Below are 17,604 nucleotides of genomic sequence, written 5' to 3'. Positions count from 1 at the left end.
TCTTTACTAAATATATTAATTCCAGTCAAATGGAAGAAGTAAAAAATAAACTTTATGGTACACACGCCGAAATAAAAAGGAAATGTGATGAAATTCCCGATTTATTTATAAAATCTGAAATCAAAGAAGAGGTTCCAGACTTATCTTTTTGTAATTATGATAATTATGCAAGTCAATTAAAAACGGAACTAGATGTTGAAGATGTGAAAGTTGAAACAAATCAAAGTGTCAATCTTAATACCAAAGTTAATACATTGGAGGAAAATCCGAGAGGTCACTATGGTATGTATAATTTGATGTTGAAAGTGATTTAATATAATACCATTAATACAGTAGGTGTAGGTATTAATTACCCATTGGGTAAAAACTAAAAAAGTATATACATAGAACGTTCCGGTTAAGTTAGCTACAAATGAAACGTCAAATTTGCGTTTGCGGTATTGCCATGTTCTTATTATGTATACGTTTTATGCTTCAAATAGTACATTTTTAATTTTTAACTAAGTATATTATTTTATGGAATTTGGCATTTTTAATTTACATAAAACACGAACGAATGAATATTTGTTTTTTCAATATTAGTTGCAGTTAGTTGTTAGAACAAAAATTTGTAATTGCAGTTTCGTAGATTAGTGGATAAATTTGGTAATTGTGTCAAAAGCGTAAAATTCGAAAAACGACAAACGTAAACAAACATATACGATCTGTCAAAAGTGTCAAACCAATATGGCCGAAGTGAGGTCATTTTTAGTCACGTGATGCCCTCTCCATAGATTCTAACTCGATGCCACCGAACAACGTTGTTCGGTGGTAAGGGACAGTGGAAGTGTGACGTCACAACTGTCAATTACTTTCCAAACAAAAGTTGTAATGTCCAATCTCAAGACTTTTTAATTTCTATAAAGTTAACATTTTGCTTCCCCTGCTGCTTTTTCTTTTAAGTATAGTGTTTTTTACGATAATACCATCATAATTCAGTGTTCCATTTCTATGAAATATAGTTTAAAAGTTTAAATTAAAGACATTCTAACCTTACTTTATTGATACATGCATTTTATTACTATTTTTATAAAACAACAACCTTGTAAAATTGTTGTAGTAACTATTAGAATACTTAGATATTGCAAAAAGCGGAAAGATTCTGTAAAAAAATGAAAAAATAACGAAAAATACAAATTATCCACACTAAACAAGGTTTGTTTGGAAAGTGAAACTGACATATGTCAATAAAATCTACGTCATCACTTCCACGGCCCAGTGAGGAATTTTTAAAATGTCAACCATTTGTCAAACTACTGCAACTTACTAAAATACATAAGAAAACATTTTAATACAAAATTATATATTCTAAATTTTAAACTTTTAGGGCTTTAATAGTAAAAACGTCCCGCCATTATTTCTTGTTCAAAATAATCTATCTTATATGAAAGTTTATCAGCTTTCTACAGACTATTTATTTGGCATAGCATAATCACAATACACAACAATAATTAGTTTTTAAAGCTATTAAACTAAATTTAATATGTATGTATAAATACAATTTATTAATATATATTATATTGTGATCAAATTGTGTAAGAAATCAAAACATAAACAAAATTCTTACTCTAAAAAACCGGCAACACTTTATACACTTTTGCCACACGCTGAACTGTCACTAAAATTTGAAGTATTCCCGTATTAGTTGCGTACAATTGTCCAATCTATTTAATTAAAATTATTATTTTGTGAAATATTAGACTTACAGAGTTATTTCATAAAATTTATATTATTAATAATAACAAATGTTTTTGGTTATTTAATCAATATAATTCTAAAATTCCCAATATAATGACGATTACATTTTCTGATTATTATACCATGTTGACGCCTATGAAAGATCGAGCAGTTCCGTATGGGTTTCGTATTATTAAAGTCCATCTAATTTACTTACCGTTTCACGTCATTATCATTGAGAGAAATCGAAGTTGACATACAATGCCAAAGTATAAACAAATCCTGAATCCATTTTAAATCAAATATGTCACATAATTATTGCAAAAGTGGATTATACAACAAAACAAATTAATATTTAATGTAAATAAATAGAAACAAAACAAGAGTTAAAAAATATTCTTGTTAAAAATAATTTGAGCTGCTTGTATGCGTCGTATAAATATGTAAAATGGAGTACTTAAACAAAAACATCACTTTTTTCATTACTTATTAACATTAGTAAACACCGCAACTGTCAAATAAGTGTTACCAATTTATGCCAAAATATCACCTTCGTTCGATTATAGTTACAGTGTGTTCCGAACAAATGTTCTTCATAAAAACGCTTTATAATGCATTTATACAAATTAAATGAAACATATTATTGTGTATTTCTTTAAGTTAACGTTAATAGAAATCTTTAAATATTATTTCTACACGCATATAATAAAATATGTATAGTGGCTGTAATACCAGTGTACTCGGTAAGGTGATTCTAAAAAAGAACACACCTACCGAATAAATATTTCGTGTTCATTTTTATATGAAAAATGCTATATTAAAATCATTTTGATTCTTCTTTTTCTTAAAACCTTATCTTCCACTGTAATGTCAGTAGCTGGAATTTTATTATATTTTAGTTTTGTTTATAACTACATTCATTGCCTCAAAATATTTTTATTACTTTTTGTTTTATCCTGTTGTTTCCATGCAAAGTTTTATGGTTGAGTTTTTATTTTAGAGTGTTCCCAGAAGAAATCACTGAAAATGGAAGTTATAAAAAGGATTCCTGAAGATACATGTAGTAAAAAACAACAAATAAGTTTAAAAACTGATGTAACAACATTAAAAAATTCTATTTGCGCTAAAGATTTCCCTGACAAAAATAATTTAATGAAAGATCCGAAGGATCGGACTGGAGCAAAACGTTACAAATGTGAAATGTGTTTTAAGCAGTTTACTAATAAATCTAATATGAAACAACATATGAGGGTGCACACTGGAGAGAAGCCATACAAGTGTGAAATGTGTTTTAAGCAATTTACTAATAAATGTAATATGAAAAAACATATGAGCGTGCATACTGGAGACAGGCCGTACAAATGTAAAATGTGTTTTAAGAAGTTTACTAGAGCAGAAACATTGAAATTTCATTTAAGAGTACATACCGACGAAAATCCTTACAAGTGTGAAATTTGTTTTAAGCAATTTAGTACAATGCAGAATTTAAAAAGGCATCTGCGACTGCACACTGGAGAAAAACCGTACAAATGGGAATTTTGTAATTATGATAATTATGCAAGTCAATTAAAAACGGAACTAGACGTTGAAGATGTGAAAGTTGAACCAAATGAAAGTGTCGATCTTAATACAAAAGTTAATACATTGGAGGAAAATCCGAGAGGTCACTATGGTATGTATAATTTGATGTTGAAAGTGATTTAATATGTAAAATTACAGTAGGTGTAGGTATTAATTACCCATTGGGTAAAATTTGGTAAAAGTATATAGAACGTTCGGGTTAAGTTAGCTACAAATAAAACGTCAAATTTGCGTTTGCGGTATTGCCATGTTCTTATTATGTATACGTTTTATGCTTCAAATAGTATATTTTTAATTTTTAACTATATTATTTTATGGAATTTGGTATTTTTAATTTACATAAAACACGAACAAATTAATATTTGTTTTTTCAATATTAGTTGCAGTTAGTTGTTAGACCAAAAATTTGTAATTGCCGTTTCGTAGATTAGTGGATAAATTTGGCAATTGTGTCAAAAGCTTCAAGATAACAAAGTAAAAATCATCGAGGTAAAAATATATAAGTAATATAGCGTTTTTCCATCGAGTTAGAATCTCATGTTTCGTATAAAAATGCTTGCACGTCATTGAAGATTTACAACCTCAGAACTCCACAACGTTGCCGGTAGATCTACCGAAAAATCGGTAGACGGAACAACACGGGTTGCCAAAACATCAGAATAGTTAGTAAGTGAGGAATTTTTAAAATGTCAACCATTTGTCAAACTACTGCAACTTACTAAAATACATAAGAAAACATTTTAATACAAAATTATATATTCTAAATTTTAAACTTATCTCTTTTAGGGCTTTAATAGTAAAAACGTCCCGCCATTATTTCTTGTTCAAAATAATCTATCTTATATGAAAGTTTATCAGCTTTCTACAGACTATTTATTTGTTTTGGCATAGCACAATCACAATACACAACAATAATTAGTTTTTAAAGCTATTAATCTAAATTTAATATGTATTTATAGATACAATTTATTAATATATATTATATTATGATCAAATTGTGTAAGAAATCAAAACATAAACAAAATTCTTACTCTAAAAAAGCGGCAACACTTTATACACTTTTGCCACACGCTGAACTGTCACTAAAATTTGAAGTATTCCCGTATTAGTTGCGTACAATTGTCCAATCTATTTAATTAAAATTATTATTTTGTGAAATATTAGACTTACAGAGTTATTTCACAAAATTTATATTATTAATAATAACAAATGTTTTTGGTTATTTAATCAATATAATTCTAAAATTCCCAATATAATGACGATTACATTTTTCTGATTATTATACCATGTTGACGCCTATGAAAGATCGAGCAGTTCCGTATGGGTTTCGTATTATTAAAGTCCATCTAATTTACTTACCGTTTCACGTCATTATCATTGACAGAAATCGAAGTTGACATAGTTGCCAAAGTATAAACAAATCCTGAATCCATTTTAAATCAAATATGTCACATAATTATTGCAAAAGTGGATTATACAACAAAACAAATTAATATTTAATGTAAATAAATAGAAACAAAAAAAGAGTTAAAAAATATTCTTGTTAAAAATAATTTGAGCTGCTTGTATGCGTCGTATAAATATGTAAAATGGAGTACTTAAACAAAAACATAACTTTTTTCATTACTTATTAACATTAGTCAACACCGCAACTGTCAAATAAGTGTTACCAATTTATGCCAAAATATCACCTTCGTTCGATTATAGTTACAGTGTGTTCCGAACAAATGTTCTTCATAAAAACACTTTATAATGCATTTATACAAATTAAATGAAACATATTATGGTGTATTTCTTTAAGTTAACGTTAATAGAAATCTTTAAATATTATTTCTACACGCATATAATAAAATATGTATAGTGGCTGTAATACCAGTGTACTCGGTAAGGTAATTCTAAAAAAGAACAGACCTACCGAATAAATATTTCGTGTTGGTGGTTGACCTTACGGGCTATTACGCGGATGACGTGCAACGGTATGTAAATTGGATGAAGTATAGCTGTGTTAGGAAAATTTGAACTCTAATGTTGACGTTCTGGAAATTTTAAATATAAGTGACGTCACTCTATATAAATTGTGACGTGCAAGCATTTTTATATGAAAAATGCTATATTAAGATCATTTTGATTCTTCTTTTTCTTAAAACCTTATCTTCCACTGTAATGTCAGTAGCTGGAATTTTATTATATTTTAGTTTTGATTATAACTACATTCATTGCCTCAAAATACTTTTATTACTTTTTGTTTTATCCTGTTGTTTCCGTGCAAAGTTTTATGGTTGAGTTTTTATTTTAGAGTTTTCCCAGAAGAAATCACTGAAAATGGAAGTTATGAAAAGGATTCCTGAAGATACATGTAATAAAAAACAACAAATAAGTTTAAACCCTGATGTAACAACATTAAAAAATTCTATTTGTGCTAAAGATTTCCCTGACAAAAATAATTTAATGAAACATCCGAAGGATCGGACTGGAGCAAAACGTTACAAATGTGAAATGTGTTTTAAGCAGTTTACTAATAAATCTAATATGAAACAACATATGAGGGTGCACACTGGAGAAAAGCCATACAAGTGTGAAATGTGTTTTAAGCAATTTACTAATAAATGTAATATGAAAAAACATATGAGCGTGCATACTGGAGAGAAGCCATACAAATGTGAAATGTGTTTTAAGCAGTTTACTAGAGCAGAAACATTGAAATTTCATTTAAGAGTACATACCGACGAAAAGCCTTACAAGTGTGAAATTTGTTTTAAGCAGTTTACTACAGCAGGTAATTTGAAAATACATTTGAGAGTGCACACTGGAGAAAAATCGTATACGTGTGAAATTTGTTTTAAGCAATTTAGTACAATGCAGAATTTAAAAAGGCATCTGCAACTGCACACTGGAGAAAAACCGTACAAATGCGAATTTTGTTTTAAGCAGTTTACCCAAGCAGTTCAGGTGAAACTACATCGGATATTGCACACTCCAGGAACAGCTTTCAAGTGTGAAATTTGTTTTAGGCAATTCAGTTTACCGCAAATTTTGAAACGACATAAAAAAATACATACTGGAGAAAGACCTTACAAGTGTGAAATATGTTTTAAGCGATTTTTTGAAGCATATAATTTGAAAATACATATGAGAATACACACTGGACAAAAACCGCACAAGTGTGACATTTGTTTGAAACAGTTTACTGATACATGTAATATAAAACAACATATGAGAGTACACACTGGAGAGAAACCATACAAGTGTGAAATTTGTTTTAAGCAATTTAGTACAATGCAGAATTTAAAAAGGCATTTGCGAGTGCACACTGGATAAAAACCGTACACGTGCGAAATTTGTTTTAAGCAGTTTACTCAAGCAGTTCAGGTGAAACAAAATAGGATATTGCACACTCCAGGAACAGCTTTCAAGTGTGAAATTTGTTTTAGGCAGTTCAGCTTACCGCAAAGTTTGAAACAACATAAAAAACACATACTGGAGATCGACTTTACAAGTGTGAAATATGTTTCAAGCACTTTTTTGAAGCATATAAGTTGAAAATACATAGGAGAATACACACTGGAGAAAAACCGTACAAGTGTGACATTTGTTTTAAGCAGTTTACTGATACATGTAATACAAAACAACATATGAGAGTGCACACTGGAGAGAAGCCATACAAGTGTGAAATTTGTTTTAAGCAATTTCTTACAGTAACGTGTGAAACGACATATTAGATCGCAAACCAGAGAAAAACGATACAAGTGCGAAATTTGTTATAAGGAGTTTGGAGTGGTGGGCCAACCTGCGATTTTTGTGTAGCTGCAACAAGATGTGACTGCTTCAGTATTGTCACGGTGACAAAAAGCAGTGTTTTGTTGGAGCAGTTTAATCTTAGCTGCTACCACTGCTATACACACACACACACACACACACACACACACACACACACACACACACACACACACACACACACACTGTCACACACGCTCAAACCGTATCGCGATCAAACATTCTTAGTGAGAGTGAGTAAATGCTGCTTGCATCTATTACGGGAATCCCCCAATTTAAAAATCCCTTAATCAAAATTTAATAAAAATAATTATTAACCAATGCCTATTCGTTCGTGGTACATATTCGCTCATAAAGCAAGTAGTACGTGATATCGCAACGCATTGAGTAGTCGATTTTTATTTACTTAATAAATATTTACAAAAAAATTACCAATACTTTTCCATCAGTAATAAAACAATAGACGGACCTGGTATAGAAATTATCCACTTACGTATTACTAATAACTCTTTCATATTTAAGATAATTTGCATATACCGACCTCCGGATACAGTACTTACGCAGGACAATATGCTTATTGACAAACTTGAGAAATTATCATCCCTTGAAAATCTCATTGTTGTTGAAGATTTCAATTTTCCAGAGATTAGCTGGCCCATTATTTCCAAAACTGATACTATCAATTCCCAAAATTTGTTTTAAAATTTTATCATGAACTCAAATTTATTACAACCGATAACTGAACCTATGAGGTTTAGAGCCAACAATAATCCTTCAATTTTAGAGTTATTATAAATCTAAGCTATCAACATATCATTTCCCTATATGTGAACTTCAGAAAAACGGACTGGGAAATGTGCACAGCTATGTTTGACACGAAGGAGAGAGCAGTCAAGGTGCCATAGAAATTGGTTCGTGCCTGCTGATGTATTTGGAACAAACATCTATAAAAACCGATTCTGACGATTTGAAATTCATATTTTACTCAGACAATTGTGGGGGCCAAGGAAAAAAAGAAGTACCTAATTTCAATGTATCAGTACGCTGTAAATAATTTCAAAATTTCTTTTATAACGCTATTTAGTTGTGGGCCATATCAGTAGGTTATGATTACTGTCACGGGACTCTAGGCGTAATAGATGGGGACTCGTTGTCAGTTGTCACTACTTGCGAGAGCATCATTGTTAGAACATGGGAATTTGGATATTGTTGATTCTTGCAGACATTTGTTAAAAAGTATGTTTAAATAAATGTATTGAACACAATGAAATATTACTAATATCACTAAAGCTTTACAGTCTATACTACTTTAGGAATATCACTAAAACTGCTCGTTGCAAACTACCATTCCAAATACACGAATTATGTCATAATGATTTTTTTGACCTGAAAAAGTTAAATACTAAAACAGCGACGATTTTCAATGAATATGTACAAGGAAATACTTTTTATTTCAATGATATTTGTGAAAATTCATGAATTCATGTAAAAAAGAACAAGAAAAGGCCTAGAAAGTATGGATATTTTAGAACTAGAAAAGGCTTACACTGGCAGCCTGCCAATAACTGAAAAGAAGAAAAAGACCTCACTCCTCGCCTTTGTGAAGAAAATAGTGTTCCAACAATTGACTCTGATTTTTTACCGACATTTAAAGCATTGTTAATCTTAACTTTTCCTTTTATTATTAATACCTATATACTTTTTTTATTTCGTGCTTCTTATATTTGTTAATAAACACATTTTATCATGCAAGTAACTTGTAGTATTCTTTATTGAACCTTTATTTCAGTTAATAGGAATAACAAAAAAATGCTAGTTTTGTCTTTCCCTTAATTAGTCTTTAAAAAGGAAATGTTAATATGCAATAGTGGCACAACTCAAAATAAGGGTAAATTTAAAAGTCTGTGTTACAATTCATTAAAGGATACGTAACGCTCTCCCAAATACACCAATATTTATTTTTTTCAAAAATCTCAATCCATGTAGTAAAAACCTTTCGAGACTGGCTGAATGACGAAAGTCTATGCCACAAAAAAAATATAGTAAAACAAATAAGACAAAATTTTTGGTACCTACATAAACTTTAAACCCCTGTTTTTAAAAATTACCAGTGTTTGTATTGTGTCACTATTGCATACAGCCGACGATATATTTTACCTTGCATCCTTCGGGCCACATTGTTATTAGTATTATCATTTGTAGGTATTGTTTCTTTATCATTATCAATTTCTGTATTTTTTATGTTGACACAAAAATCTTTATTATAGGTAAAATATTATTTTAGGTAACATTTTTGTACTGCTTTAATAAAACTATTTTGTTTTTATCTTTGTTTATTGTGAATTCCCCTTTTAACGTTTAAGAAAAAGTATATATTTATTTTATAGGAAAAACAGAGAGCTAGGTACAGCTTCTATCTAATTAACCTTCTTCGGTTCATCTTTGGACATAGACCTTTTCCATTCTTCTCTGTCTGTCGCTACAGTCATCTACCTAGAGCCCACGTGCTTCTTGATATCATCTGCCCATCTCATTTGGGGCCTTCCTCCGCTTCGTTTATATTCCCACGGTCTCCAACTTATAAGAATTTTGTTCCATCGGTCTTCTTTTTGTCTTATATTGTGTCTGGCAAATCTCCATTTCAATTTTGCAACTTCTTGTCTAACATCCCTCACTTTTGTTTTCTCTCTTATCCATTCGTTTCTCTTTTTATCCATTAGTCTTATGTGCAACATTTGTCTTTCCACTGCTCTTTAGGTTTTTATGATTTTGTCCATGTTTGCTTTTGTAAATTTGGGAACCATAAGTAAGAACAGAGAGTACGCATCGATTGTATACTTTGGTCTTAAGATGCTGTGGATATCTTTTGATTTTAAGAATGTAGCTTAGTTTGCCAAATACCGCCCATGCCAGTCTAACTCGTCTTTTTATTTGTGCTGTTTGGTTTTCTTTGTTAAGTTTTATAGTTTGACCCAGATATATATAATCCTGAACTTGTTCTATTTCATCTTGTCCGATTCTCATCGTGATGTCTTCATCTGTATTTGTTATGATTTTGGTCCTGCTTTAATTCATATTAAGGCCTATCTTTCCAGCTTCTACGTCCAGTTCTTTCATCATTTCTAATAATTCTTACATTACATTCTTAGGTACAGCTTATAAAGATAAAAAGTGTTCTTCTGGAAAATGAGAATACAATATTCCAAAAACACAGAGAATATTAAAAGGAAGATGTTTTTGTAAGAAATCGGCAAGAAATAAAAACAACCTAAAAAAATTGTAAAAGTTGGCTTTCACGAATTTTTGGAACATGAGCTGAAGTGAAAAAAAATTTTGTAGATTTAAACGTCAAATCTGTAACACCCCAAAGAAAACGAGACCCAAAAGACGAAGACAAATCTAGAAGAAGTAATAATTTTACTTATTATTTAAGGAAACAACATGATCAAATTAAAGTGTACAAACAAATGTTTCTTAACACACTAAGCATAGGAAAATGGACCATACGCTCTTGGACAATTGTTAAATAAATGGAAAAAATAATACCTTTATTAAAACAACCTAAGTAAGATCAAAAAATGTCATTAATAATAATCGTTTAATAATATCGTTAAATAATACGTTTTACTTAGGATGTGATCTGATATATTTTAAAGTATACAAATGATTATAGTAAACAAATTTGAAGTAAAAAAGTAGTATTTTCTTGTTAAGTCATTAGAATCACTTTGTAAAATGTCATTTTTCTTTTGAATATGTAATGATGATGCAGCACTATCTGTTATTAAGAAATTCAGTGTAGCTATTTGATAAGCTGCTAATTTACCTATATTTTACTACTAGCTATATTACGTTATTCATTCATTTTCTCACGATGTTAGAATTTCCTATCCCCCCGCTGTTACACTTATATTTAGACTGTAATTATTCCAAAAAGTTTATTATCTCTGAACATGGACCAGTTGTCTCAACAATCTTTTGTCTCGGACCTGGAACTATTCCAAAGCGAGGAATGCCAAGTAAAATTTCGAGATTTATGGATTTGTGGGATTTATAGTACACTGTGAACTTGACTGCATTCGAGGAGTCTCCGTTTTACATGATTCTTTGTTATTATTTGGCAAAACATTGCTGTTGGGGGAGTGCGTTGGGATTTTGGCTAGAGACGCGGTTAATTTATAGGTGAGTATAGTTTTTATTCATGTATGCTGTTGTCATATATTGTGCTGAATATTTTATTCTTAAATTTTTACTTTCCCTTATCGTAAATTTTTAACTTCACTGTTTTAAATCGATTTTAGTGCAACATGACTTAGGTAAATATATTTATTGTCGATTTCGCATACGTTGTTAATCACGCTTTTGGTTTATTTAATATTAAAGGTTTCTGTTATTTTAAATATTGTTTGTACAGTCATAATTTTTGCGAATTTAACTTTCGATTAAAATTATTCTTGATAGTGACAATTTATTTTGCATTTTTAACATGCAATTAAGACTAAATTTTGACTTTGACTGCTACTTTTGACGACCATCTATTCAGTATATTGTAACTAAAATCTACACTAACAGATATCTAAATTACCACTCAAACCACAACACAAATATCAAAAAGAGAATCATTAAATCACTGTATTATAGAGCTCAAAACAAAATTTTGACAAAAAAATATTTATTGTCATTTATAAATAGGGAAACAAGATTGAAGAAAAAAAAAAACAACAAACCACCAAAAACTATCTAGAAATATTCTCAAGAAGCGATTTGAAGATAACTGCAATACTATATGTAAAAGAATTATCAGAAAGATTAAAAAGGATAGGAAATACAATAGAACTTGGTTATAGCGTCATTAAAGGGTCCAGTAAAAAAATGACGAGGTAGAAAAAAATGAAATTTTAACGAAGCAAAATTTTTTTACAGCATCTTATATACTAAAACGCTAAGCCCTTTTCTTGTCCACCACTTTACTCAAAAACCATATTAGATAATTAAAATATTTTTTCGGAATATTATTAGTATTACGTATGAGATTGTCAAGATATACTTTTGGTACAAAAATTCACTTACGGTTTTGAGATGACCGGAAGTTAAAATTTACTTTAAGTTTTAGACCCCACAATGTATATATGGATCGAAAGGTCTCGTCGAGACGAATCTAAATATGTACTTCCGGTTGCGATCCGACACCGGAAGTGACCCGAAACGCGCATAAAACGTCAATATAGAGCAAATCTGACACCGGATTCGTGATCAGCATGCAAAATTAACTGCTAAATGATATCCATGTCGACATTTGATGAACTAAAAATTGCATTCCGGTTTTGAGGTCGACTTCCATAATCACTTTTTTTTTACTTGCATTATTATTGATTAATGTTCTGTATATTTTTGCTTATATTGTTTGTATTGATCTCTTAATTTTTCTCGCAAAATAAAAATTTCATTTAAAAAACTCGATGTCGAGTTGGTCCGCTAGTTATTTATTATTACAGCTGCATTTAGGATAAAAAAATTAAGAAATAAAACATATCATATATATGAAACTTACATTTTTTATAAAAAAGTCCTCTAATGCTGAAAAAAGTCAGTTATTTTCTTTTGCACAACCCTTTTCGAAAAATAAAGTTTTTCTGTAATGTCTTTAATAATCTGAGCTGCTTCTTTGGTAGTAGTGGATGCCTCCCTGAACTGGTAAAACCTGGATATGGTCTCAGCAGCTCTCATTGCTTCTTAGATTGTAGGACAATCAACGCCGTTTTTTTCTTCTTTATTATCTTCATCAACATCCATTTCCACATTTTGCACTTGTTCCACAATTTCTTTATCACTTAAAACTTGAAATGTTTCTATATGATCGTCTACTGAAATGTAGGGGTCCAGGTCAAGATCAGTTCCAAACTATCTCTGGTTTACATTAAATTTTTGTAATCACTCTGACAAAGGCATTTCGTCATCCTCGTCAACATTCTGAACATTGGGAGAAACTACATTCAATTTAGCTTGACGAAAGCACTTACAAATTGTCACTGACGTAACCGCACTCCACACATTGTCTAAAAATTGAACTGCATCAAGGATGGTAATGTTCACGGGTTCCCCATTGTCCTTTTCAAAAGCTGTTTCCGATAATGACACTTTAAACTTCTTATGACTCATTCGTCCATAGGCTGCAAGACACTCGTGTAGTTGGCTGGTAAGAAAACTAGGTTGATATTGGTTAAATTAAGCTTGGGATACTAAGAGTAGAACTTTTCTTTTTTTTTTTAAGAGAGTTCCTTGTCCCACTTTCTCAATTCTTCTTCAAAAATAACAGAAGTCATCAACGCTTTTTAGTTGGCTGTGTAGTTTACAGGCAGTGCTTTTATGTTTTTGAAACATCTAGGATGTAAACTTTTACCAGTAACCAAAAGCTTTCTTTTCTCTGTACCTGTCATGTTTGAATAAACACAAGCCGTGACTCTTTGTTTTGTAAGCTTTCCACCGACACATTTTTGATTTTTGAAATTTAAAGTTTTGTCTGGCGTTAATTTGTAAAAGACACCAGTTTCATCGCCATTGAAGGTATCTTCAACCTTGTATGGTTGCCTTAATTGTGGCCATGTGTTTTGTAACCAATCTCCTGTCACGTTCTCGTCCACTCATTTTGCTTTTCCAACAATTTTCGCGAAGGAAATTGAGTGCCGGTTTTAAACCGATCTAGCCAACCGTTAGAGCATGTGAAATCTTCACCAAACAGTTTTCCGAACTCTGTAGCTTTTTCCTTTAAAAGTGACCCGGACACAGGAACATCAGAACTGCGACACTGCTTAAACCATTTGAGTAGAGCTGAATCTACATACTAAACAAACGACTCCAACAACTAACCGAAAATATTGTCGGGGAATATCAAACCGGTTTCCGACAAGGAAGATCTACAACTGACCAATTACTCACAGTGAAACAAATATTAAACAAATCGTGGGAATACGACATTGACGTCCACAACATATTCATAGATTTCAAACAAGCCTACGACTCAATTAATAGGAACAAGTTATATCAAATATTGCAGAGCTTTAATATTGTCCAAAAATACATCCGACTGGTAAAAACAACAATGGATTCGTCAATAGCAACTGTCAGAGTCCAAAATGAGCTCATTGAAAACTTTACGATAGCCCAAGAATTAAAGCAAGGAGACGGGCTGGCACCGACACTATTTAACCTGACCTTGGAATATGTGATAAGACAGCTGAATATAGGAAGAGGTAATCTCCTAACAAATAAATCAATACAGATTGCCGCCTATGCCGATGACATCAGCATCATGTCTCGCAGAACAGAAGAGGCGGCAGAAATATATTCACAATTAAAATCAAAGGCAAAAGAGACCGGACTAGAAATAAATATTCAAAAGACAAAAAAGTTAACACAGGCAAGAGCTAGGGGAAACAGACGCACAGTTGAATTAGAGGACGATATTGAAACGGTAGAAAGTTTCACATATTTATGAGTTGCATTAAACACGGATGGAACAGAAGAACCAGAAATCCAAAGAAGAATAGTAAAGGGAAACAAAGCTTATTTTTCACTCAATCATGTATTTCGCTCCAAAAACACACACTGGAGATCGAAAATCAGGGTCTACAAAACTATTATCAGACCAATAGTATGTTATGCATGCGAGACATGGGTGATGACAGAAGAGACAAAAAGAAAACTTGAAGTCTTCGAAAGAAAAGTCCTAAGAAAGATATTTGGACCTATTAACGAAAACGGAATATGGAGATCCAGGTATAACCATGAACTCTACCAACTGTTCAAAGAGACACCAATCTCAGAATTCGTTAAACTTTAGAGACTTCACTGGGCTGGTCATGTAGTAAGAATGGAGACAGAAAGATTGCTGAAAAGAACCCTAGATAGTAAAATGCAGGGCGCAAGATCAAAAGGAAGGCCACGGAAAAGACGGGAGGATGAAGTGGCAGCGGACGCGCAAAATTTTCTAGACGTTAGAACCTGGAGAAGATCGGCGCGGGACCGACAAGGTTGGAGGCATAGTTTGGAGGAGGCCAAGGCCTGATTTGGGCTGTAGTGCATTGGAGAGGAGGAGGTGAATCTACATCATCACGAATGTACTTCCTAATCTTTTTAACATTTTCTCCCTCCTCATTAAAGGCTTTTAAAATTTTGTCCTTGTTTTTTAGGATTGAGCCGACAGTCGAATTAACAAGTAAAAATTGCCGACATACAACAATGCTGCAAAGCCGGAAACGCATTGCACTTTATTCTTCATAAAATAAAAAACGACAACCTACTGTAAAATTTTATGACGCTATAGACAATGCTTACTTTATTGTTAGCCGATAAAACTGGGTTTAAAATAGTATTATCGAAAAGTTCCACTGTAAATACAACATTTGAAATGTTTAAAATAATCTATTCTTTTCAAAACAAAACTCAATAACATACAACAGAGAATGAAAGCAAGAGAAAAGTATTTTAAAAGTGTGTAAAATATTTAATTCCTAACTGAGCGCTTTCCGCTTACAAAACCATCCTCAGAGCTATGCTACAATAGAATACTAATATAAGTAACTCTTTAAGTGTTACAATCTTTAACTTACCTCAAGTTTCATAAAGTATCACTACTAAGGAGGGATCCTAGTGGTGAAAAAAAAAAAATACAAAATTTCTTTAAAATTTAATAAAACTTTGAAAGTTTTCAAAAAATCATCTAAAAGATAGCACATTCAGTGACTTCACAAAAAATACTTTAAAACATTCGTTTATGGTATGGAAGCAAGTACGCAACCATGTGAATAGAGTTGAGGCACAAATCTTTTTTTTCTTGGCATAATGAAGACAAATTTCTTTCCTAACGAGCTTCTTTTCCAAGTCTGTTTTATATTGTGTTGGTATGTTTTTGGATGTCTTACATAAGCCAAAATTTGATGTTAAACGTTGCTTAAGGCATTGATGAATAAACCAGATGTCAATGTATAGAAATTCTCTCTTTTTAGGCATTCTTAGGTACTTTTTGTATATCCACTACTGCAGATTACCAATTGAAAAATACTGATTTATGTTTTTGTACACATTTTTGTCTCAACTCTATCCAGATGGTACTATAAACAAAATGTTTTAATGCGTTTTTTGTGAAATCACATGTGGTGACTTTTAGTTGATTTTTTAAGGTTTTTTTAACTTTTTAAGAAAATTTATATTTTTTCCCAATGGGATTGCAATTGCAACAAAACAAACAAAAAACAGGTCAAGCCTGAAGTGGATTCCACGTACTCCATCGCATCCTGACGGTTTTCAATAAAAGAAGAAGATACAGAATAGGAAATATTCAAATTAAAATTTTCTGTTACGCAAAAAGTCGAAAAAAGCAAGGCACCAATCACCAAGTGGTAGGAGGAGTATCGGCCGACCGCGCAAGAGATGATTTAGCCAACGTTCAGTAATGAAAACAGCATGAAGCGAGAGAGAGAAAGAAAGAGAGAGAGAGAGAGAGAAAAAAAACATTGTTTTCATCCCTTTTTAACTCTTTAAAAGGGTTGCAAAAAGAAATAGTTGATTCCAAGATCCAAGTCATCGACGACATCCAGGAATAAAACCGCTTTTATTCATGAAATATTTTTTATATACTTTTTCAAAGTCCTCAAATATTTTTCTATTAGGAAAAAAGAAAAATCTAAAGATACAATGTTTCATAACATATGCATCTATTATTCAAGATGAAATATTTTTCTTAGTCTAACCCAAATAATAAATTGTGTTTTGCTAATCGATCCCGTAATAAACTGCACTTGCCTGTTCTCTCAACTTCAACCAATGCCGTGGGCAGAATATTTAATATTTATACTTTGCAACCGTTTGATAATTAAAAATACGAATTTAATATCACGAAAAGACATTACATTTGGCTTCTCGGGATAATATACTACCTACTTCCTCCGAAAATAACTTTTATAAGGGTAAACAATCTCCAAATAAGTGCCAAGAGAAATTAATAAGGAGCTAAAAATATTTCGTGTGATGACATTTTGACCATGATGGATCGTTAGACAGAAAAGACGTAAATATAGGTAACAGGTTGATGGTTAAATTTTTGGATGACTCGATGAATGAGACTCTGGCAAGTTATGACATTTTCGCAAAAAATTTAAATACACTTTTGCATATTATAGATGTAAACGGAACTATATATATATATATATATATATATATATATATATATATATATATATATATATATATATATATTTACAGTGGACTCGCGTTAATTCAAACCGGCGATAATTCGAACCTCTCTATAATTCAAAGTTATCACGAGTTCCCTACAAAATTTCTTTATATTTCGAACTAAATCAATACATTTTTATGCACTTGGTAATTTGAACGAAAAAAGTTATTGCTATATAACAAAACGACGCGTTAATTCGAACTCATCGGCGTCCAACACTGGACAATTCAAAGTTGCAGAGAGAAAGAGGCGGAAAAATTGTATCAACGCGCCTTTGTTTTTGTTATGATTTGACTACA

The 17,604-nt window shown here is 31.4% G+C and overlaps 2 protein-coding genes across 5 annotated transcripts in view; both read left to right on the top strand.

Moving 5' to 3' along the window:
• Window positions 1-29: 29 nt before the first annotated feature.
• On the top strand, window positions 30-9,385 carry LOC140445385 (uncharacterized). Its single transcript, XM_072537371.1, has 3 exons — window positions 30-282; window positions 2,717-3,388; window positions 5,594-9,385. Exons 1-3 carry the CDS (start codon window positions 30-32, stop codon window positions 6,613-6,615), a joined length of 1,947 nt encoding a protein of 648 aa, XP_072393472.1. The 3' UTR covers window positions 6,616-9,385.
• A 1,713-nt stretch (window positions 9,386-11,098) lies between these two features.
• The window catches only part of LOC140445341 (cytosolic carboxypeptidase 2-like), a 45,809-nt gene continuing 39,303 nt past the window's right edge, over window positions 11,099-17,604 (top strand). For 3 of the 4 annotated variants that reach the window (XM_072537333.1, XM_072537318.1, XM_072537342.1), the window contains exon 1: window positions 11,099-11,253. The gene's annotated coding sequence lies outside the window, so the exon portion shown is untranslated. The remainder of the gene's footprint in view (window positions 11,254-17,604) is intronic. The other variant, XM_072537326.1, reaches the window with a different exon arrangement.

The sequence above is a fragment of the Diabrotica undecimpunctata genome, chromosome 1 (assembly GCF_040954645.1).
Source record: "Diabrotica undecimpunctata isolate CICGRU chromosome 1, icDiaUnde3, whole genome shotgun sequence".
Classification (NCBI taxonomy): domain Eukaryota; kingdom Metazoa; phylum Arthropoda; class Insecta; order Coleoptera; family Chrysomelidae; genus Diabrotica; species Diabrotica undecimpunctata.
Note: the sequence above shows the minus strand (reverse complement) of the source record. Positions and strands in the feature narration are given on the sequence as shown.